This window comes from Diachasmimorpha longicaudata, chromosome 16, assembly GCF_034640455.1.
Source record: "Diachasmimorpha longicaudata isolate KC_UGA_2023 chromosome 16, iyDiaLong2, whole genome shotgun sequence".
Taxonomy (NCBI): Eukaryota; Metazoa; Arthropoda; class Insecta; order Hymenoptera; family Braconidae; genus Diachasmimorpha; species Diachasmimorpha longicaudata.
The window spans coordinates 5756179-5780416 of NC_087240.1; the positions used below are offsets into that span (position 1 = coordinate 5756179).

Below are 24238 nucleotides of genomic sequence, written 5' to 3' on the forward strand. Positions count from 1 at the left end.
TGAGGGGACGTGAATATATATTTGCAACACCAGAGAGAAGATATCACGATTTTTTTACTCTCGAGCTTTCGATTTTTTTTATTTGTAGATTCGGGGAAAATTGGATTCATTTATTTAACGTCTCGTGAATAAAGTAAGATTTAATAAGACTAGGAAAGTAATTAACAATATCCCATTTGACTCCATTGTCTATTATATCGTACACTTTCCCCATAACCAAAATAGTTTATTGTTGAATGATTTTCCCCACTGGTCTTTTCCAATAATCACGTTTCCGATATTTTGTTTCCTTTTATTTTCCACATTTTTATTCACCCGTTGAGGAAAATATCTTCTGAATTTTACTGCGATAGGGGGATAATTGAAAGAGGTGATTACGGGTATTTACGATAAAAAATGATAATCTTTTACTTTGTCATGATTATTACAATGAGAAAAACACGCATTATCGTGAGAGTTAAGTATCCATATCGTAAGTACCAGTTACATGGAAAGGGGTTATCGTACAGAGGGGGAGTCTGAAAACCAACGAGTGTACATTGTTGGACGATTAAAAAGCGACTCGAGGCGTGAGGAAAAAAATGTATTCAAGCTCGAGGGCCTTTTCATGGGTTTTTTCCACTTGCACATGGCTCTGTCTCAGTTAATACAAAATACTCGAAACAATGAGCTTGTACTCGTCATTTTTTGTCTCTGGGAGAACAAAATATTATTAAAAATGGGAAACAGTGTGCGAAATGGCGAAATTGAATAGAATCGAATTCTCTCAGTGATTGAAGTTCAAGTAAAGAAAGAATCGAGGAAAACTAGTCAGACGAAGTAGAAATGCCCGGCATAGACAAGACAAGGCCTAGAATTTCCTTGGAAATTAAACATCCAAGTAAAAGGAATATTTTCGTTTTTATTCGATATTTCCCTTTATTCACCGCACTTTCATTCAACGGAATAAAAATCTCGAATGGAACAATAAAAATTGAAGAGAAAATTTTCCTCAGTTCATCGCGATAAATCCCTCTACTTACTCTACCTGTATTTATCCACTGACTTCTGCCCCTCCCCCCATTTTATTACAACCTAGATAGGATTTAAAGTATGATATAACTGATAAGAGCCCTGCAGTCAACCAGTCCCCATTACTCGGCTAAAAAATGCCCGGATAATTCATAAAAAAGAGGAATAAGGAAGTTCCGAGTTGAGATATCTCATTTCATATCTCATTTTATATGAAAAAATATTAACACCAATGACACAGTTGACTTCGATCCATTAGGGAGACTGACAGGAGGTATTTTACTACCGTCATATCGGTGAATATAAGAGAAATAACTCCAATAACACGGGATAAACTCGCCGAGAAAGTCAAGACTCACAAACTAAATTAATTTATCACAACGAATTCATTTCGAAATTAACTTAAGAACTTTATTTGTAAATAGGTGTACGGGGATGGTGTTCTGGAAGTATCACAGGGATGAAAATGAAATGAGCTCGAAGCTCTGAAGTTAATCCCCTTCCCCCCAAAGCACCCACCCACCCATCCACCTTCTCATCTCACCGCCAATCCCATTGCAACGTAGAAACGTGTGCGCGAGATTCCCAGAACGCGTGGCAACCACTTTGGGACATATTTTTATTGGCCCTCGTGTTTTCCTTTCTATTCTCTCCCCCTCACCCGCCCCAAACCCCTCTTTCCACCCAAAAACTTGTTCCTTTTCTTCTGTCTGGGGCCGACAAAACGTTCAGAAATAAACTCACAGTAGACACACTCACCCACGCGCCTCAAGACCACTCTTTACTCCACCATTGCAAACGCACACGTTTCATTTTCGGTTATAGTCTAGCCAGTAAAACAGGAGGTACTTTCTTTTATCCTCATTGCAGTGAGAAGACGACACTCGTGTATTAATAGAGAAGCGAGTTATTTAAACGCGTACTGTTGAAGTCGATTGCCCTGGAGACGATGATTGGTAAAAAGATGCGATAAAGCGAGTCTTGTCTGAATGCCATGGAATTTTGGCTGTCCCGTCCTAGGCTAGCCTAACCAAGTCTTGAAAAATTTTCTCCTCTAATTACCTATCTGATACACCAGTCAAAATTTATCCCACACCCACACCAACAGACACTCATCCTTCCAATTCACCGGAAAGAGCCCACGTGAGCACCACTGTCAACGTGACAGGAGCCCTCGAGGCGAGTAACAAAAACTGCATTCTCCGGAAACAATGAACACTTTGGTTTGCAAACCAGAAACAATACATAAAACCGAAGCCCTCGGCTCCCCAGCAGATAAATACATCTGTATTATTAAACCGTCAAATCGTTCATCCTCCGAACCCACTAATTGTAGCGTTCGATCCATCGATAAACCTCTCCTCCCTTCTCCTCCCCCTAGCTGCCATACAACGGAATCGAGGGAATAAAAGAAAGAAAAAAATTCGCCGAAAAAATCGCCCTAACCCTTTCCCTTCGACCGATTGACGTGTATTCATCGAAAAACGGATATGTTTCCCCCGTTATTTCACTGTTGGATTGTTATCATCGGTATGACTCATCGATCAATTCGGTCTGGATGACACTGATCGGAAAGCGAGAGTATAAATTCTTCTCTCAACGAGGAATTTTTCAAGGTGAATATAATAATATCACGCCTGGAGCATCATCTTCTCGTGTTACTCGAGAATAAGATTTTACTCACCAGCTCCAGTGATAGTATCCTTGATTCCTCGGCACCACAATTTGTCACACGTTAAAATAAATATCGGATAACAACCACTAACAGTAGGTGAATTAGATTAAACGAAAAGCACTTGGATGATGGGATAAATTGTTGAATCGAATGGTTAAAAAATTATTATATAAAACACACACGCAACCGGCAAAAAAGAATCGAGTGTCGGAATTACACACGGAATAGTGTGTACTAAGTTCCTCGGACCGCCATGCACTGACTGAACGGGCCTCAGCCGAAGGCTTGCGCATGCCTTCATCGTACGCGCGACCGTCAACCCGCCTCCTCATGTAAAACGAATGGGAAAAAAAAAAGTGAAAGATCCGAGGGAGAATGACACCTGGAGAACTACTGGAGAACATTGAGAACTTGGAGGGGAGTTATCAACGGTGAAAAATAGTGAACAATATCTCAGGATACGAATTCCTCTATTATGAATATTAATAAAATTGAAAGCGCTTTCTGCAAAATGTTTTGGATTTATAAAAATTGAAGAAAGTAGAGCTCGGGATCATCGGCTGATGGTAATGTACCGACAATCGGACCAACTGATTTCTAAATAAATTTCGCCTACTGGTTTTCGATGTTGTATCTTCTCCACTAGACGTTACTTCTTTCTCCGTCTTTCTTCCTCCCTCTTCAAAGCCCTTCTTTCCCTCCAAATTTTCTCTAAATATTTCATGGAAGGAGTAAACATGCCAAACAATGCAGCTGAATAATTCCCAATTCCGGGATTGATAAAAATTGCCCTGTCATTGACAATCCACCGACTGTATTGAATCTCATTGAGGACTTCAAAGCCCAATTCCGTTGCCAACTCATGAGTAACACCGCAGGTGAGTAAAGCCACGATGGCAGGTACTCCCAAGGCAATTGCCATCTGGATAAAAGCCTCGAGGAGGGCTGTTCCTAAACCTTTCGTTTGATAGCTCGGGTGAATGCATAGGATATAAAGCCGAAATACTTCAGGACTCTTGAAGTAGTTGTGGATATCTGCTTCCTTCACTAATGTGTTCTTGAAATCCATTATTTTCTCCAATACCTGGCCTTCATGAATCTATCAATAACCCAAACGAAGTGGCAAACAATTATGAAAAATTATTTTCCTGGAGAAAGGTGGCAAAATCGTTTCAAGGACTATCAACTACACGAGCAGAATCCCGTCCCAAATTAGCGAGAAACCCAGCGCCTTCTATTATCAAAATTCTATCGAAATGTTACGAATTTCCTTGATTAACCTGCATTCTTGAATAAGTAATGCTCCGATCTACTTCAACGTTAATCCTTGCGATTACAACCCCCACAACCCTTCCAGATTTGCCACTGACAGCGACGAGGCTCGTGGTATCCTTCATCCACATCCGAATGCATTCTAAGTAATACTCGACAGATATTGGATCCTCTGAAAGACCGGCTGCAGCGCACATCGGATCGTCCTTGAAGTAGTGACGCTGCGAATGCAAGGGGATGAGGAATTCTATGAACGTGTGCGATATTGTATGACATATAGCTAATGGGAGACTTTCTAAACGTCCTTATGAAGGTTCATTGTTGCTCTGAGCACCGTTATTATTGTATTTTTTTTACTTTAAGACACCTTTATCAAACGCAGTGCTTCACTGAAATGTTGAGGTTGCAAGTCTAGGATTTTACAGGAGCCTATTGAAGGCCATTCCAATGGAGCTTTCATTCTTTCTTGCATTTTTACAAGCATTTCGTCCCTTTCAACGTCTGACGCCGTTCTTCCTCCCTCCTCCATCATTAGATTTTGTGATTTCTTTTATTGGAGTTCAACAAAACCTGAATTGTAAATTTAAGGGAAGGGCTCATCAATATTCGAAGTTAGTTTATAAGATGAACTTGGAACAAGAACGATTTTGAACGATTTGAGAATGACAAAAGATGACAATTAATCTCTTCGCCGGTTTTAGAATATTCCCAGAGTCTCAGAAAAATCATAAATCGCTTGAGAATGAGGATGCCCTTGCAATTAAAATTTTACTTCTCGAGATATCCGCAAAAAAATTGCCCCGGTTGAGGTCCTTTTCGCTCTAGGAGCCGAGAAAAGAACGTAATTTAAGGCTACCAATCCCCACTCACTCATAGTACATTTCGCTGCGCTCGTCGGAAAGTGTTTTGGGTAATTCATACTTTAGAAAAAAATGTGTTTGAGTGACTCACCGGTGTTGGATAAAAACAACAGCTCGGTTCTTATCTCTCCATTGTGTTTGCCAGTAATCTCCAATGGGCTAACACCTCCTAGAGACACTTGGCTTAGGCTCCTCCAATGACACAACACAACACTAACACACTAAAGGATATCCAAGTACTAAGTTTTCGACATTCTTGACATTCGACAATGATTTTATTATTCCAACTTTTCTAGTTAAAATCATTTATAATGAGCACTGAAAATCATAATTAATCATAATCAACTATAACAAATTAATAATGATAGTGATTATTATTAATAGTTTATAGATGATTATAAATTATAAATGCAATTACCTATCCATTGATCTATTCATTGTTGTTCTTTTTAAAGCCAATTATTCATTTTAGAATTATGATACTTGGATATCCTGGACTAAAACACTTCATCGACACTTCAGCACCCAATGGGACACTGTTCACAAACACATAAAAGCCCCCGGTGGCTACTGTCTATTGTCTGTCTCTATTTTCGCGGAAAAACCCGTTAATAAATCACAATCGATACTCTCAAAGATCCCAATTCATAAAGTGTGCTTTACAAACCCCACGAAATTCATTGTCCTTTGTCACTGTCCCCACGCAAGTCTCGAAAAATAGTCTCTCACATTTTATTTTGGATTTGCAATATTTTTCCCCTTTATGTTAGCACTTTTCAAATAAAAATTGTCATTCAATCGTAATACTCACTGTGGGAATCTGTTTCACCATTCCCCACAAGCACAGTAGAGTTCCTTTAAACTCCTGTGGACATTCACCAGCAACCGTCAGCTGTTTTGGTTATAAGTCGAGCCGGCTGACCTCAGGCTGGAGCGATCAGTTCTCAGAAACAAGCCTCACGTCAACAATCGTCTTATTGCGCCTGAGAGACATCATAAATTCCAGGAAATCCTTGCGAAACTGTCGACAAGTGATTCCTTTATATTAATTTTTCATTCATGATTTTTTTTGCTCAAATTTATAATAAAAATAAATAAAATCAGTAATTAATCACAATACTCACTTGGGGGAACTCTCAGACTATGCCGGCGAGTCCTCAAAGGCATCAAAAAATCCTCTGATGCTTCGCTACATATTGAGGCACGAATTCGCTGTCCTCGGTGATGAATAAAAATCTCAGACCAGCCTAGTCGATTATCGGAATCGATTCTCACATCTCCAATCTGCTAATTCGTCTGAGATACCAGACAAACTCGAGAAAATCCATTGTGTGTCGTTAGAATCCATGCGAGACTCGCCAAACAGCACTCGTTTTGTTGGTTTTTCATGTATAAACCCTCTCCCACCGCCGTTTTCCATTTTTTTGTTTATAAAAATGAGCTCTTGATGACGATCATCCCTGAGGATCTCACTCAGTGCAACGATTACTCACAAATATGATGAAAAGCCCTCGAATTCCGTGCTAACAACAATCCGCTGCCTGTGTTACTGAGCAAACGTCCGAGGCCGGCGTCATCAATTCCCAGAATCCAGTTCGAGGCCAAAAATATTCACGTTGTCCTGTTGCTCTCCGCCAAACACAACACAAACGGGCCAAATCACTCTTGGTTATTAATTTATTATGAATTTTATGCGTAATGCTCGTCCTGCCGGATTTTTCACGTTATTATTCGCCGAGCAAACCGCTGGATGTGACTCTCCACAGAGCAATGGATATTTTAGCGCGCAAATAATAACATGGCGCCCGATGGACGAGAGGCTCGCGCACGCGTCTGAGGGGGGACAGTCACGCAGGCGCGATCCCTCATATTCGCTTAGCAACAGCGCGGCCTTCAGGAAATAACACCGTTCGTTTTGTCGTTTGGGTTCTGGTCTCATCGTGAGGTACTCGCGTTGGTGATTCGAACTGCATGAAATGTCCGAGGAAATAGAGTTTTGGCGAGGGTTGGATGCAGAATACGAGGCATAGAAACGATAATTAATATTCGTCAAGGCCAAACGGACACCAAATTTAGAATACGCCGTATTTTATTTTATTCTTTTCACTTGCGATAATACACTCGGAGGACTAATGTTTTGGTGAGAACTGTACGGTGGGCTCGACGTACAGCGAATCAAAACAACATAGACGACTGGGTGAACTCACCACGTAATTCACCAAGACACTGTTGTTTTCGTTCGTCGAACGACGAATCAGTAACTCTCGGGACTCTCTATCGTGTGGTCGACTCGTCACATCACTCTCTCCCAAAGCCCAATAAAATATTGCGTCGTATAAAAAGCCACCGAGAGACCCCCCAACGATTTATTTATCTCGATTTTGTGGTAGTTTGACTCTTACCTTCATTACTGCTCATTGCTCTGGCTGGCGTTAGATGCCCAACACTTGTCGTAATTATATTTATTCGATATTAGAAGCAGTTTGAACCATCGACAGGAATACTTCACGGTAAGGCAAGAACCCAAACGACAAAGGAAAAGGCGTCGGTTGCTGCTGCCTGCGCAGTTGCTAAGCGCTGGTGGGGGGTCACGCATGCGCGACTGTGTTCCCCCTCGGACGCCATGACGCTATTTACGCGGTAGAATATCCTTCGCTCTGTGGGGGGTCGCGTCCTGGTGGTTTACCCGGTGAAAAATATCGTGAAAACGCGGGCTGTAATTAATAATAAGGTAATAATTAATAGAAGTCGTATTAAATTGGGCAATAACAGTGATTTTGGGGGTGGGAGTGTTTTTCGCGGATAATAAATGGGAAAAGTGAAATTTGGGAGTCGAAGTGGATTCTGGGAACTGGTGACGCCAGCCTCTGGCGTCTTTTCACTAACAAAGGCAGCGGATTGTTGTTGGCTGAATATCGGCGAAGTTCGAGGGTACAACGTGATATTTGTGAGTAATCGTTGGATTGATTGAGATTCTCAGTGATTATCGTCGTTGAAAGTTCGTTTTTATGAGAAAATAAAATAATTGGACAATGGAGGGGAGTGGGGTGTTTGTAACTGCAAAATCAAGGCCGTAAATGGCTTTTGGAGAGCTTCTTGTGGATTCTGATGGTAGACAATGAATTTTGTGGAGTCTATCGGGTGTCTGAGACGAATTAGAAGATTGGAGATGGGACAATTGATTCTGGTAATCGTCTGCGCTGCCCTGAGGTCTATCTTCCTCAACAGGGATAGCTGATTTTTGTCTGTACCTCTATTGGAGCATCAGGAGGATTTTTGCATGCCTTTGAGGACTCACCGAACAGTCTGAGAGTCTCCCCATGTTTCTGAGCACTGCTCGCTCTAGCCTGAGGTCAGCTGTTCCTGCAGATAATCAGACGGTTTGCTGTTGTCTGGTGAATCCCTCTCAGAATTTGAGGGAATTCTATTGTCCTTGTGAGAAATCATTGGAGAGCCATTTAATGTGAGCAAATTTAATCAATTTAATCAAAACTTGAGTGCTGTGTTCTGTGAATGTGAAGTGGCCTGTGCTATGTGTTGTGATATGTGAAATGTGTAGTGTTGTGATGTTTCAAGTGATTCTAGTGCTACTTTCTATCAGAAGGGAATAGAAAAATTGGCATAAATGATTTATCGGATCATCGTAGAATCAACCACCAGAATTATACTACAGTAAGTTTTGTTCGAAAGGTGAAAACGGAGCAGTTGTTTTCATCCAACGCCGGTGAGTGATGAATTCAATTCTTCTTTTAATGCATCGTCATACATTATTTTAAAAAATTAATTTTCCGTCACAAAATGATAAGTTTCTACATAGTATCGAGCTCATCATGATCGAAAATGTTATAATTATTTATTAATCTCATCTTTCTTTTCAAAAAATCTTGGAAAACACAAAAGAGTCCAATACAATATTGTCCTAGATGTTGTATGACGAAGGGTTAATAATTATTAATAAAAATTATTTATTACTTTGTCCGTAAGTCCGATACGGGAACGGCCAAATGAACACTTGAGTTTTCTTAAATGTTCTCAATTATTCATATTGAATTTTTCTAATAAAACTTGGGTACTCCAATTTTGTTTTTGAAATACCGGTATTTTAGACTGAATGGTGAGGGGAAACCTCGCCTGATTAGAATAAATTACGAAAAACGATTTTAATTTTAATTCTACTTACGTTTTCATATTTTTGACAGCCTCATGAATTTAACTTGCAAGTATGAGAAGATCGTGAAGTTTGATACATAAAAATGAAATAAAAGAATTATGGAATGGGAAGGGCGGAGGGATTTTTGTATAATTCACTCAGAGTTCTTGAAATAATTTTTTTAATTCGTCTGGGTTGCACAAATTTTTGCGAAGAAAATAAGATAGATGATTTTTATAGAATGTCTCTTCAAATAGTCCATGCCCAGATCGAGGTCGAGTATTGCTAGAGTGAAAGTCATTAGATTCATGAATGAAGTCTGATTTATTTTAAGTCTAATAGTCCAACGGAAATTCCTCGTATTCAATTAAGTCAGCTAATGACACGTGTCTTTGCTTTTATTTATTTATTCACGAGGAGAAACTCGGCGTAAAATGAAGCTATGACGTATGACTGCTTGCTCCTCGATTTAATCATTAATTTATTCGTAACCACATGGTTATCCTTGACGAATCGACTGATAATTACAAATTTTATTCGCAGTGAACGCTACAGACGTTAGACTCCCACAGCTGATTGGCAACAGTTTTTGTTAACATTGATTGAGAAAAAAAATTCGAAATAATAGACATTCTATGATTTATGGAAATCGTTTGACTTGAATCATCGTAAATAATTCCATTACACAGCAGTTAAGATCGTTTCAATTAATTTAGTTACTTCTCGGTGTGTAAATCAAATAAAAATTGAACTGGATGAAATCGATTACGTTGCAAAAATATATATTTATTCAATGCTAGAATTTTTCCGTCTTTGCCTGTTGACGATAGTTGATTTTATTCTGATTCATCGGTTTTTCCATTCTCGATGCATAACTATTCATTTCTTCCTTCTCTGCCAATAAGTTTTGTATTTTTTTCACAATTCGTCTTTGCGTAGAGATGATTTATTCGTCGTGTCAACGTTGGCACGGTGTGGCAATGATGCCCATAATTCAATTCGGTCTTTTAGAAGACCCTTTGACATCTCGACATTCTTTGAATTGGTGATTAATAGGTACTCGAGGTCCTCTGTCCTCACTGGCTTCCATTTTAAGGAAAGCTCGGGGGTTATTGTTGGCGTAGGATTTCTGAAATCATTTAATAATTTCCGTTAATTTTATTCCCTTTACAATCCTCTGGAATAATTTTTCAAGAGGCCTTCCTTATATATAGATTTACCCAGTCTTGGCGAAATTCGTCCATAACTTTGTCATGATATCAGTCACTCTGTGATCCTCTTTGCTAAATGGAATATCCGGAAACAATTGTTCCCCCACGGGAAAGAAGTACTGGAGCTCATCGGCATGAGAAACCCCATAATCCTTGATTTCATCACCAAATAGTCGAGAAAATGATGCACTACCTCTGTACGCGAAGTAGTAATAATAGACTGGGCTTGAGAGGACTTCCAGGTGATCCTTGACTGCCATATCAGCACCGACATTGAACCAAGCATCAGAGTACATCTGTAGGAAGGAAGATTTCGTACATAGTTCCTTGGTCATAGCTTTGAGAATTTTAATGGGAAACATGAGAAGTTCTCTCATATTTTTATAGAATTTCCAACTGATCTTCATAAAAATCTATTTTTCCAATTTAACAATAGTAATGATATCCCTTAGTCTCATTCAAATAGAAGATGAACACTTACATCAATGACTTTGAATCTATTGGATTCATCCGCTGGTTTATTTCCTAGATAGAATTGCCGAATTTTCCTCGACACGTCATCTTGAAACTCCTTGGGACAGGTGTCTTCGTACCCTAAAGACATAGGGGCCAGCTCCATGAATCGTTCATTGAACATCTTGACGTATTTTTTGTCTTTTATTCCGTAGAGACCTGGTAATAGAAAGAAAAGAAGTATTCCATTCAATCAAAACGGAGATTTTTTTTCTCTTATTACTGAAAAATTAATTGAATCATTTTATTTTCCTACCTGCGACTTTAATGGCGCCCTCGTGAGAATTAAATCCTGTCATCCATGGAATGTCTGCCATATTGCCAGTCTTCAGTGTTCGTGCGGGCTCTTCTATAAGAAAAGCGCCTGCATGATCAGGTTCTATGACAGGTCTGAAGGGTATCATAGGATCGTAGTCGAAAATCTTGAGAAAAACATTGAGTAATATGTAATTAATTACCAATTCTGAGTAAAAAACGACGAGTTTTTACTATTGAACGTAATTTAGTAGTTGAAATATTCATTCAGAGGCGGAAACTGCCCAATGTATAATGCAAATAAAATGTTGCATTCTCATTGCAACTAATGGACATGATAGAGAATGCTTTGCATGTCGCGTGCTCTCTGAATTAAATTCATGATCATTGAGCTGGAATCTGTTGACAAGTGAAGTACTGTTGACACTGCAGTTTGAATAATGTCGAAACGAATTCCGTTGGCGTGCGAAGGATTACATCAATGCCCACATATCTCGGTTAATTATGCAAAATTCAAATGCCAATGATCGGCTCGTCGCACATAAAATTTTGTCACAATTTCAATATCGCGATAGAATCGTAATCTTTACGTTATTCAGCATGCGAATAAATATTTCTTAATTTTTATTGCAATCCGTCAGTGTGCAATCACTCCGAATTCAATCTCTCAAATTTATGTCCTACCTTAATATTTTTCACACAAGAAAATTTCCCCATAATTATCATAAATTTTTTAACGCCCGGTAAATACAGTTACAAAATTAGATCGTTAACGGCGTTAATCTCCCATGCATGTGCAAATTTCATGGACGATTTCGTACAGCTGGCAATATATAATGTCAGTAGAACATAGAATGGATTGACCGACTTAAAACAACTTCATAGAACTTCAGGAAAACTTATGCCTTTCGAATATATTCTCATGCCTATTCTGAAATGCCTCCCTCCCCCTCACTAATCACTGTAAACTCGTTAGTACTTATTTAGTTATGGTCTCACCTGAAATTCACGATCGGTAGCGATGATTTCCTCATGATCTTTCTTCTTTAAACATGATAGAAGTTCAGCTGAGCTATCGGTTGGGCAATTCAGGAGTTCTCCAAGACGCTTAGCTTGTCGTTTAGCAATCCCTGGTCTCGTCAGTACCCAAGGACATAGGGCAGTACCACTGTGTGAGATTCCGCGATGAAAATGATCTAAAAAATATAATTGCCGATTCGATATGTCGATCTAAAGATTAGGAAATTGACTGGATCGAAAATTTAGTTATTTACATAAGGTTCCGAGATATTTATTAAAAATAGGTCAATAATGAAAAGTAACTTATCACTTTGCTCCCTTATTGACGTAAAATAACATTGAAATACCTCGTGAGAGAGGACTCATCATATGATAATGAGTACTAGCACCACCAGCACTTTCGCCGAAAACAGTCACCCGATTTGGATCGCCCCCAAAGGCAGCAATATTTTCACGAACCCATCTGATCGCTTGCGACTGATCTTTCATGCCCTGATTACCCGGCACAACCAGATCTTCCGTACTGAGGAAACCTAGTGGTCCCAATCTGAAAATGAATAAACAGGAATGATAAGATGACCCACTGCTTCATCATCTCGTACCAAATGCCGATAAGATGATAATTTATACTTTACTCACCTGAAGTTCAGTGTCACCAACACAATATCATGGTCAAGTAGGAATTTGGGCCCATAGAACTCTGAATGTCCAGCTCCAGTCACCCATCCACCACCGTGGATCCATATCATAATAGGATACGTAGTCTGCTCCTCAGCATTAGAATCTGGCAGCTTCGGAGTGTAAACATTTAAGTAAAGACAATCCTCTGTTCCAACAATTTCCTCTTGATGAGTGTAAATATTTCTCTGGGTGCATATGGCTGCATCTTCCATAGCTGATCGTACGCCTTTCCAAGCAGCTGCCGGTTTCGGTGGCTGTGAGTCATTGGAATATAATTTCACTAATTTTAATTCTTCTAAGCTACGAAAAAAGCAAAAAAAATGAGTTTTTGAAATGAGATGCGAAGTATTATTCATCGGAACAATCATCTCAATTTTATCAGTCTCATTTAGGATTCATTGCAATAAAGATTGTTTCCATGGTGATGCGATACGCGAATGAAAAAAAATTCTAAGAAGCAAGACGTTTCGTTTATGTATCAAGTTAGGGATAATTTACCTCGAATCTCAAGTTACCGAGCGGAGGCAGTGCGTAGGGGATTCCTCGAAAGGCTGGGAATTCCCTCCCATACCTCGTCTTCATGAGGGATCCCTCCAGAGTTCCATTTTTGATCTTCACAATCGGCGATGAAGAGACAAAAATACCCCAAAATGATAGTACCGCGATGATTTTTAATGCCAACATTTTCTGCTGATTAGTTTAGTTTCGAAATTGATTATTGAATTGTGGGAAAACCTCCTAGAGGCACTACTCACTCGGCGGAAGCAGGGACTCGACTGCTGAGAGGTGAGAGATTGTTCGGTCCGCGTGTATCATTAAACCAGATGATACTGGGTGTTTTATAGATTTGTATGTGGTAGGAGAAAAAGAGATGATGGAAGAGATCTAAAAGAGCCGTCATTGGGGGTAATTATCGATACGCGTAGGTGAACTTGTCTCGTTTGCAACAGTTATTTGAATTCTTGGGGGATTCATGGATGGAGGAAGTAGCGTGGTAATTTACGATTAATGTTGCATTGTTTTAATAAACGTTGTAATCATTAGTGTTCTCATAAAAATTCAATTATCGGATTTAGAGATGATTCAGATGCCATCAGACTGAACTTTTTCTACGAAAGTTAATTACATTTCTATATCGACAATTTTAATTGGAACTGCATCATTTTTCTTTTCAAAGAATTCATAACAATAATATGTATATAATGTATTATATATTATGTCGATATAATATGTAATATATATTACATTTTATATATATACTATACTATGGCAGAGGCGGTGGCATTTGTATCGACGAATGTTAAAGATGGGCTCGTGGTTGCTAATATCTTGTGGGCATTCATATTATCCTGATATTAAATTATTGTCCAATACACATAGGAGAGATAGGAAAATTGGGACTGGGTGAAAGAGTCAATGGAATAGTTTTAATAAATGAACGTTTTTTAATTCGGAAATACGATTGTAAAAACTTCTTTTAATGAAATCGATCAGAAGGGAATACTTCGGCTGACGCCAGCTCTAGTATTTAACTATTAACGAATGGTATAATTGATTACGATTATTCACTGGATTCATAATTCGTCCTTCACGCGATCCGATGCCATTAACGGGGCGAGACCAGCCCCACATGGTAACCCTTTCCAAAGTTTTAGTCTCTCCTTCAATAAATTTTCGGACATTTTTATATTCCTAGGCCCTCCAATCGAAAGATACTCTCCAGCCTTCGTTCTCACTGGTTTCCATTTCACTGGTAATTCTGGAGTAATTTCGGGGGTTGGATTTCTATAAATAATGAAACTCACAATTGAATCAGATCCATTTGTGGGAAGCATTAATTTTGACAAAATCATATTCCTTCGATTGGGCCATTTCTAGTGGATATAATTTAACTCACCCGGTTTTAGCAAAATTGTACCACAGGGATGTTATAATATCAACCATTTTTCCATCGTCCTCTGTTAACTGTGCACCAGGTGAAAAAATGTCACCTTGGGGAAATAGATATTGAAGGTCGTCACAGTGAGAGACTCCATAGTCTCTTTTTTCATCACCGAATAGTTTTGACCATGAATTAGTCCCACGATAGGCCAAGTAGTAATAATAAATCGGACTTCCGAGACTTTTCAGATGTTTTTCAACAGATTTAGCTGTATTGAACGTGAACATGGCGTCGGAGTACATCTTAAATTCACAAATACCTTGAGTCCTGGACTCTTAAAGAAATACAGTAAAAATCTTTTGGTGGTTGAAAATATTTCTTACGTGTAGCACATTCATTCTTGTTGATTCATCGATCTCTCGGTCTCCCAAATAAAATTCTCGAATTTTCGCAGTAACTTTTGGGCGGATGTTCTTTGGACAGACGTCCTCGTACATGAGGGTTAACGGGGCTAATTCCATATAATTTTTTGATAATTTTTCAATGCTATGGTACTTGTCGTCCTGTCCGTACAAAACTATTGATGAAAATTGAGCAATTCAATTACTCATTCAATTAGAATAATTTAATAGAGCCATTTTTCTCCGTTATTTTTTTTCATCCGTATTTTAAACAAATTAAATGTCTCACATGCTACACGAATGGCACCCTCGTGTGACGTGAAGCCTGTCATCCAAGGAATGTCTGTCAAATTTCCATTATCGAGAATTTTAACTGGATCCTCTGTTAGGAAGGCACCAGGGTAGTTTGGCTCCACTACAGGTTTGAATGGAATCATCGGATCTTGGGTGAAAATCTATAGAACGTTTGCTCGATGAGTTTCTCGCATTTTTATCAAGTATCGATATGGACTCATGGATGGAAGGATCTTACCGGCCATTCATCGACCGCTGAAGCTAATTCAATCGGATCTTTGTGTTGGAGACAATCGCGAAGTTTCTCGGATGGGGCAATCGGACAATTTAGCTGTTTGGCGAGTCGCTGAGCTTGTTTTTTAGCAGCATGTGGTGTTGTTCGAGACCATGGAGCTAGAGCTGTTCCACTTTGAGAGATAACACGGTGGAAGAGACCTGGAAAATTAAATTCAGTAATTTATAGATGGTTAATTGCTCAGACGACTGTAAGATGGCTCTATGTTTACCTTTTGCCAGAGGACTCAGCATGAGATAATGAGTACTAGCACCACCTGCACTCTCACCAAATATTGTCACCCTATTGGGATCTCCTCCGAAAGCTCCGATATTATTTTGAACCCATTTCAAAGCTAGCACTTGATCCTTCAGTCCCTGATTACCGGGCAAAACTTTATCGGCAGTACTTAGAAAACCTAGTGGGCCTAATCTACGAAGATTAATGATAATTATTCCGTTTATTTCAGTCAAGTTTAGCAGCAAAAATTGATTCTCCAGTGTTCATTCGGTATTTTACCCTTTTCTATTCTCCAGGAGTTTGGAAACATTCTCAATAGACATTGTTATTCACCTGTAATTGAAAGAGACAAGAACAACCTCCTTATCAAGAAGAAATTGAGGGCCAAATAACGAAGAGTCACTCGACCAAGTAACCCATCCTCCTCCATGAATCCACACCATCACTGGATATTTATGTACCTCTTGGTCGCTTTCAAAATATGATACCTTTGGTGTGTAGACATTCAGATATAGACAGTTTTCACTTCCGAAGTATTCTTGTGCATGTGTTAATACGTCGTTTTGCACACAAACACTTCCGTCATTGTCAGCCAAACGAGTTCCTGTCCATGAACTCATGGGATGAGCTGGCTATATCGAAAAAAAATGTTATTGAATTGACATTTTTTTTTTCCATGAGGTAATTAATGCCTCCATCAATTGTCAACTCATCTAACTCGTTGATTTAATGCTTGTCAGCGTCGTCATGGAATATTTATTAGATAATGGAATAGGCGTGATTCAAATTTCTAGAAATCTTATACTCATTCTATGATAATTGGGAGAAAAATTGTCGGACATTTCTCATTATGGGAAGAATTTCAAGACTAGTTTACTTATATTAAGGAATTCACGCTTGATAAAATATCTAGTACACTCTATCTCATACCCAGAAACAAATATCTTACGTCAAGAGATTTTATACTTGTGCGAAAGATAAGAGCAATTGATCCACATCAAGAAAATGAGTTCGTAAATCGATACAAAGTGTTTTTCCATTGATGTATTTAACCATTGAGACTAGGCAACTATTGTATTCACTCCATTTCACGTGATTTGAAGACTCATCTCCTCGCTACAAGTTTCTTCATTTAATTGAAAAGATATATTATTATCTAGACAAAATTATTCAACAATATATCATACCTCAAATCTTAATTCACCGATGGGTGGGAGAGCGTAGGGTATTCCTCTGAATGCCGAAAATTCTCGTCCCTTCCGGGTTTGCATATAAGAACCTTGCAATTTTCCATTTTGAATTTTCACAATAGGTGAAGCAAATATTAAGGGATAGATAATAATTAGAAAAAATGATGTCACGGCTCCTGATAAAATATTCATTGTGCGTTAATATTAATCGGTAATGAAGCTTTCACGACATGCTGTGCAGATATTGTCTGACTGGTGGCGAAGTGGTAACTAGTGAACATGATCTTCGCTGATTATATGTCAATGGGAGGTGTTTTGAGAGTGGGGATATCTATTTCTATATGTACAACGGATTTGAGAAGGCATACTAGGATGATGGATATGATGGATAGTAAAATGCATCGTACATGCAGAGGACAATTTTTAAATCAGTATTTATTTGTCAGTAACTGGTAACGTTCATCGGTTTTTCGTCAACAAAATTAACTTAACACTTGAGAAGAATCGTCAAAAGACCTTTCGGGTTACAAGAAAATTATTTCATATTTCTATAAATCAAAACTGGCCTTTGTGGGGAGAAATTCAATTTATATTTTTACGATCTGCCTCTCTCACGTTCTTTACACTAGCCTTTATGCACTGGCTGCATGCGGTTACATAAAACTGTGCCACTTTGGCAGTATTGCAAGTATGGATTATGTATACCATCTCATTTTCTGTGAATTCTGCTCTCCTCCACGCCTGTCATTTCCTCCTTCATCCTAATGTTTAATATTTCACAATTCATCTTGAACTGAAATAAAAACTTGTGAAGGAGCGACTCCAGCTCGACATGGTAATTTCTCCCAGAAGGTAATTCTATCTTTGAACAGATCCTTGGACATCGATAGATTTTTGGGACCTCCAATCAGTAAATATTCGAGGTGCTCACTTGACACAGGTTCCCAATTGACATCCACCATTGATGGTTTTTCTGGCTCCATAGGATTTCTAAAAGATTAATTCTGCGGAATTAATTTTATCCAAAGAAGAATCACAGCTTTATATTTTTTCTTCATTATTTACCCGGTTTTTGCAAAATTAAACCACATTGTTGTAATAATTTCCATCATTTTTCTATCGTCATCTGTGAAAGAAGCAACAGGAAATAATGTGTCGTGAACTGGGAATAGGTACTGAATTTCGTCATGATGGGCTACTCCATAAGGAGTTCTATAATCTCCGTAGAATTTCATGTAGGAAATCTCACTTCTGTGCGTCAAGTGGTAGTGGTATATTGGGGCGGAGGCCATTTGAAAATGTTTCTCTATTGCCTTGTTATTGGCAACGTTGAATAATGCGTCCGAATACATCTACAATTTTATGAAATTATTTAAATGCATATTTACCTTGCAATTATGACGTGTCATAAAGGAAATCATGGAAAATCAATGTCAGGGGAACTATTAATATTTTTTTTTTCAAAAGAATTTCAATGTAAGTGAAAAAAACTCACATTCGTGACGGCGAGTTTAGTTGTTTCATCAATCTTCTTATTTTTACCACCCACGTAAAATGATCGGATTAGTTTAGTGACTTTTCCATGCACAGGTTTTGGACAGTTATTCTGAAATGCTAGAGTTATTGGTGCGTACTCAAGGAATTTCGTGTTCAATTCTTCTATTAATCCAGACTTAGTCTGTCCATAGATGGCTGTGAGGAATTAAAATTAAGCCTTCATTCGCAATTATCAAATATTAGAGAACAAAAAGAGTCAGTCAATTTTATTTCTTACAGCCAACTCTGAAAATTCCTTCGTGCGAATTAGTTCCCACCATCCATGGTACATCAGATCCATTTTTGAGATTTTCCATTTCCAAGGGATCTTGAGTTAAGAAAGCACCAGCATGGGGAGGCTCAACGACTGGTCTGAATGGCATTATCGGATCTAAATCAAATAACTGAAATTCCGACCCAGAAATCGATTCAGCAAATTATTATTCTTGATTATTTCTCTCTGTGAGGGACAAACAAATATATAAATACCGGCCATTCCACCTCGACACTCGCCATTTTTTTAGCATCTATTTTTCGCAAACATTTCAACATCGTTTCGGAATCTCCAACGGGACACTTTAGATCCCTTGCAAATTTTCTGGTTACTTTTGAGGCCATTTTCTGTGTGTTGAATGACCAGGGGTTTTTCACTGTCCCACTCTGGGAAATGGCACGATGGAAAAGGCCTGTATAGAGTCAGACATGTTCTACAGTTATTTTTGAATTCCGTAACGGTAATAAATGTTAAATAGATATTGAATATTTTTAATACCTTTAGCCAAAGGGCTGAGCATTAAGTAATGCACACTAGCGGCTCCCACGCCATTCCCAAATATTGTAACATTTTTTGGATCACCTCCAAAAACTTCTATGTTTTCTTGCACCCATTTTAAAGCGTGAACTTGATCCTTCAGGCCCATATTACCCGGAATAACCGTATCTCCTGTGCTCAAGAACCCGAACGGACCAATTCTGTATTTAAAATAATGAATAATCTGTCCAGTAAAAATTATTTTTTCTCCGCGAATTTATACCTAAAATTTATTGTGAGAAGCACTAGATCATGATTCAGTAGAAACTCTGGTCCATAATGCAATGAGTGACCGGAGCCAGTAGACCAGGAGCCACCGTGAAACCACACCATCACTGGGTACTTATGGTTGGCCCCTACAGTCTCATAATTCATCTTCGGTGTATAAACATTTAAATAGAGACAGTCCTCGTGACCAATTACATAATCTTTCCGAAAGTAGACGTTTTGGTGAATACATTTTTTTCCATCGAATTTTGTGTAGCGAATATCGGTCCAAGCTGGAGAGGGTTGGGGTGGCTAACAATAATTTAATTCATTATTTCAACCTGTTATACGCTATAGACGCTAAATAATTAATTGACATATTTAACTAACCTCGAATCGCCAGGGACCAATCGGAGGAAGGGCGTAAGGTATTCCCCTAAATGCTGAAAAATTTCTCCCGCTGCTTGATTTCAAAGTCATGCCCATAATAGTTCCATTCTTTAGAATAACGGAATGAGAGGTAGAAGTCGTGTGTAAAAAATGTAAAAACAACAAGAATATTATCCGAAACATTGTAAATGAATGCATTATTAGAACCAAACGATATGCGCTTTTGAAACAATATGCAGCTATTTGCGAATTTCCGTTCGTCGGTAGAACTGTGCGATAAACTAAAGAGTTTATGGGGCGTAATTATCGCGATATGAGAAACGTTCCAAGATATTGTAACTAGGTGACTATGTTGAAAATCATTCTTTCTACATTTTACTGCTCCACGAAGAAATATATTCCATTCACATAAAAGTAAACCAACAATAAATCTGATGCTTATCATCAGGTGATCATTACAATGAACCATTGACTCGACTTGATCTATCTCGTTTGGCTTAAATTTAGCGTTACATTAGAATATAGTATAATTAATTAAATTTGAATTCGAAATAATCATTCTTAAGTCACTCATTTTATTTTCCAGATATATTTGTTTTTCAATTTATTTCACATTGTGATATACATCGAAAACTATCATATTCAGTTATTCTAAATATCAGGTATTAATTACCACATTAAGTACAGTGCAATACTATTAGTACGGCATTTATATTATATACATAATTACGGAGACCGATTAGATTGTTTAATTTTTTTCACAACATATCTGCGTCAACTCATGACTATTCTGCGGAATGTTCGATGTATTATCACACAATTTATCACTTACTATTTACATAATTATTTTTTAACATTGATCTGAAGTAATCTTTGTACTAAGAACCCTTATCGTCATGATAAGTACTTCAGATGAGATCCTTTGAAAGCGTTATAAAATAATTGACCATTGACAGGCTACATTAGACATCAGTAGCGAAGTGATAAAGCTATTACCACTTTGTTAATGAACTGTTATTAATTAATAAATGACTACGCTTGCACGTAACTATTTTGTGGTGCCAGTCCAGCGGGACATGGCAGATTTTCCCAGAAATGGAAAGTACCCTTATGTAAATTTTGCACCATTCTTATACTCGAAGGATTCTCGATCACTAGTTGTTCAACCGAATCGGAATTCACAGGATTCCAATGGGCCGGGAATTTTTGATCCTTAGGTGTCGGATTTCTGTAACAAATATTTTTTTCCCGATTAGACGATGAAACGATAGTTGAACATATATATTGATTCAATAATTACCCAGTGCTTGCAAAGTTATACCACATTGTTGTCATAATGTCAATCATTGCGCTGTCTTCGTCGGAATATGGTTTTGGAGCTTTGACATCACGAATTGGGAAAAAATATTGAAGATCATCAGCGTGACAAACCCCGTAATCTCTGTCAGCATCACCGAGTAATTTTGACCATGACCAACTACTCTTGTATTGGAAATAGTAGTAATAGATTGGGCTTTTAATGTGCTTGAGGCTCTCTCTGATAGATACCCTCTGAGCGTATATGAAGTAAGCGTCTGAATCCAACTAAATAACAAAGTTAGAAATTCAATCAATCATTATTAATTAGACATATTATGGGTAACAAATAATATATTCGTTACATCGATAAAATCCAAATAAAAATATCATTATGTAATCGAATTGAATTACTCACATCAATCAAGTTAAATCTCGTGAACTCATCGATCGGTTGTTTACCGAAGTAGAATTGACGTAGTTTAGCTGCCACGATCTGTTGTTGTTCCGGCGAACAACTCTCGTGAAAGAGCAATAGGTATGGAATTACTGTGGAGAATTGATGATCGATAAAGGGTATAACTTTCGGAGTGAGTCCAAAAAGAGCTGTAAATAAATTTCAAATATTTAGCACATGTATATAATTATTTAATTTGATATATTTCAATATACTGAATTTTTTAGTAGAGGAGAGCCTTCGTACTTTTTCATTCACGAAATTAATTTAAGTTTTGGATATTTTTATTCTTGAATTATGATACGTACGCGCAACTGCTAGGGATCCCTCATTAGAATTAACCCCATTGAGCCAAGGAATATCAGCAGCTCGTCCAGCTCTCAAAGTATCAATAGGATCTTCTATCAAAAAGGCCCCTGTATTATGTGGCTCCACAACCGGTCTGAAGTGCGGCTGAATAAGAGACTCAGCTATCAACCATTTTTGTGAAACATTTATAATCTTCTCAGCATCTTGCTTTCGAAGACAGTGTACCAATTTCATGGTATCATTGTCTGCACAATCAAATTCAGTAGCGAGCTTGTAAGCTCGTTCCTTCGCAGTTTTCTGTGTATTCATTGCCCAAGGGCTCAGACTTGTTCCACTTTGAGAAATAGCACGATGAAATAGTCCTACAAATCACAATCAATGAATTTAATTTATTGAATTTATCGATTGTAAGATGATGTAAGTTATCAGATAATGTAATACCTCGTGTGGAGGGGCTCATAATGAGATGATGCACGCTAACTGCACCAGCACTTTCACCAAAAATTGTTACGTTATCTGGGTCACCCCCGAAGGCTGCAATATTCTCTTGCACCCATCTCAATGATTGCACTTGATCTTTCATACCTTGGTTACCATATGCACTACTGTCTGCTGTACTCAAAAAACCAAGAGCCCCTATTCTGAAAAATTAATGAAAATATTGGGTAAAATTGGAACACGAAAATTACTGAATAATTATGTATGCATATTAAATTATAAAGTTGTGATTTAAAAAATAATTTCAATGATAAATCACCTGTAGTTCAGCGTAACCAAGACAATATCATGATCAAGAAGAAATTTCGGGCTGTAGAGACTAGAGTGACTTGTACCAGAATAAAATCCACCACCGTGAATCCAAACCATCACCGGATGCTTCATTCTTGCATCTTTAGACTGAAAATTCTCTCTTACACTGTAAACATTTAGGTAAAGACAGTCTTCAGTCATTTTATGATTTCCATCTACGTTGAAGACTTCATTTTTTCCCTGAAAACACACGGGAACGTCTTCACGGGCGGATCTCACTCCGCTCCATGCTGCTGCTGGTTGCGGTGGCTAAAAAAAATATCTGATTTATTAATGCGCTCATTTTATTTCATATTAAGTAATTGTTTACCTCAAATCTTAGATTTCCTACGGGTGGAAGGGCGTAGGGAATATTTTTAAAGGCCGCAATATCTCGTCCCTTCCTGGTTTGCATAATTGCACCCTCAAGCGTACCATTTCGAATGGTCACAACTAGAGGTGTACCTGTGATGATGTTTATCCATGTAGCGACAAAAAAATTTATTATCAAAGTTAGGGTATTCATTATTAAATTCTATGCGGTCGAGGTACTATGCTCACGCCAGTATCACCGACTAAAACTGCTTGGAATGGTCATGCACACATGGGCGTTATATAGGTATTGCCAGGGGGAGGGAGGTGAACCGCCACTCAATTCCCGAATTGGAAGGAAGAAAATTTCAATGATGTGTCTTGTACTCGTTTCCTCTTTCTCCGTCATTAACGGTGAGGAAGACTCACTCGTCGGAATTTCATGTACATACATTGCAATTATGATACCATATCGATGTAAAAAAAATTATGATCTGAGATTAGGAATGTGGATGGTGAGATCACGTTGAGGAAGTTGATAATCTGGAGCAGTAAAATAGATACACATTTTTGCTGGTATTTCGAGTTTTGTGGAAAAATTATTAGCGCTCATTGGTGGAAGAGCACTTGACGGGTTCATCGAACTTTCTACCATGTTGGGATTTATGCACCGGTATTTGTTTTCATTTTATGGGTTTTGAGGAGATCGTAGTATCGAAATTTAGCCTGGATTAGCAAAATCACCACGCAGAGGGTATCAAAGTGTTAAATATTGAAAAATTATATTATTAGTGATTACTAATTATATTAAAGCTGTAAATTTCTCTTCCATTTTTCTCAGAAATTTTTTTTCACTAAAATTCTATAGTTCCAGATAGAAATATTAATTTCTATTAAAATGTTAAATATCATATTGTTGATATTGTTGTTAATACGATTAAATACATTATTTTTTTGTCGATTTATCAAATTTCTATTTTGAAATAGAAATTCAAACGGTGAACGTTCAAATGGGTTGAAAATTCAGCCAATCACATTGTGATACCGCCATGCTTGAAAAGTGACAGCCGTCATCGGGCTTTGATGTGAATGCCAATCGATAAGGGGGCACGGTTAGGTCTTCTTAAGGATGCTTCCGAACCATTAAAATTATTCGATGACGATCATCTAATTATGCAATCGCATTGAAATTTTATAACAGT

The 24238-nt window shown here is 38.1% G+C and overlaps 5 protein-coding genes across 6 annotated transcripts in view; all 5 read right to left on the reverse strand.

The window, feature by feature from the left end:
• Pico (pico) overlaps positions 1-6787 on the reverse strand; it is an 88412-nt gene extending 81625 nt beyond the window's left edge. The window contains exons 1-3 of one of the 2 annotated variants that reach the window (XM_064135826.1): positions 5943-6787; positions 5237-5839; positions 4910-5136 (exon numbers count right to left, since the gene is read on the reverse strand). The gene's annotated coding sequence lies outside the window, so the exon portion shown is untranslated. Of the gene's footprint in view, positions 1-2695; positions 2917-4909; positions 5137-5236; positions 5840-5942 lie in introns of those variants that run through there. The other variant, XM_064135827.1, reaches the window with a different exon arrangement.
• Positions 3088-9013, reverse strand: LOC135170236 (uncharacterized). The gene is made up of 4 exons (XM_064135882.1): positions 8999-9013; positions 4326-4528; positions 3967-4179; positions 3088-3785 (listed from the first exon to the last, which is right to left on the reverse strand). The coding sequence occupies exons 2-4, from the start codon at positions 4488-4490 to the stop codon at positions 3336-3338; spliced, it is 828 nt and encodes a 275-aa protein (XP_063991952.1). The 5' UTR covers positions 4491-4528; positions 8999-9013; the 3' UTR covers positions 3088-3335.
• A 119-nt stretch (positions 9014-9132) lies between these two features.
• On the reverse strand, positions 9133-17276 carry LOC135169896 (uncharacterized). Its single transcript, XM_064135282.1, has 17 exons — positions 16927-17276; positions 16073-16371; positions 15732-15931; positions 15464-15660; positions 15221-15386; positions 14914-15107; positions 14546-14832; positions 14225-14433; positions 13404-13533; positions 13147-13345; positions 12607-12902; positions 12315-12514; positions 11947-12143; positions 10949-11114; positions 10661-10851; positions 10189-10475; positions 9133-10097 (listed from the first exon to the last, which is right to left on the reverse strand). The coding sequence occupies exons 1-17, from the start codon at positions 17119-17121 to the stop codon at positions 9887-9889; spliced, it is 3624 nt and encodes a 1207-aa protein (XP_063991352.1). The 5' UTR covers positions 17122-17276; the 3' UTR covers positions 9133-9886.
• Positions 17277-17345: 69 nt separating this feature from the next.
• On the reverse strand, positions 17346-20129 carry LOC135170230 (carboxylic ester hydrolase-like). The gene is made up of 8 exons (XM_064135852.1): positions 19874-20129; positions 19500-19795; positions 19238-19437; positions 18955-19151; positions 18704-18869; positions 18425-18621; positions 17995-18281; positions 17346-17919 (listed from the first exon to the last, which is right to left on the reverse strand). Exons 1-8 carry the CDS (start codon positions 20069-20071, stop codon positions 17706-17708), a joined length of 1755 nt encoding a protein of 584 aa, XP_063991922.1. The 5' UTR covers positions 20072-20129; the 3' UTR covers positions 17346-17705.
• Positions 20130-20444: 315 nt separating this feature from the next.
• LOC135170231 (carboxylic ester hydrolase-like) lies at positions 20445-23292 on the reverse strand. Its single transcript, XM_064135853.1, has 7 exons — positions 23056-23292; positions 22693-22994; positions 22377-22576; positions 21935-22297; positions 21588-21775; positions 21174-21457; positions 20445-21101 (listed from the first exon to the last, which is right to left on the reverse strand). The coding sequence occupies exons 1-7, from the start codon at positions 23248-23250 to the stop codon at positions 20906-20908; spliced, it is 1728 nt and encodes a 575-aa protein (XP_063991923.1). The 5' UTR covers positions 23251-23292; the 3' UTR covers positions 20445-20905.
• Between the last annotated feature and the right edge of the window lie 946 nt (positions 23293-24238).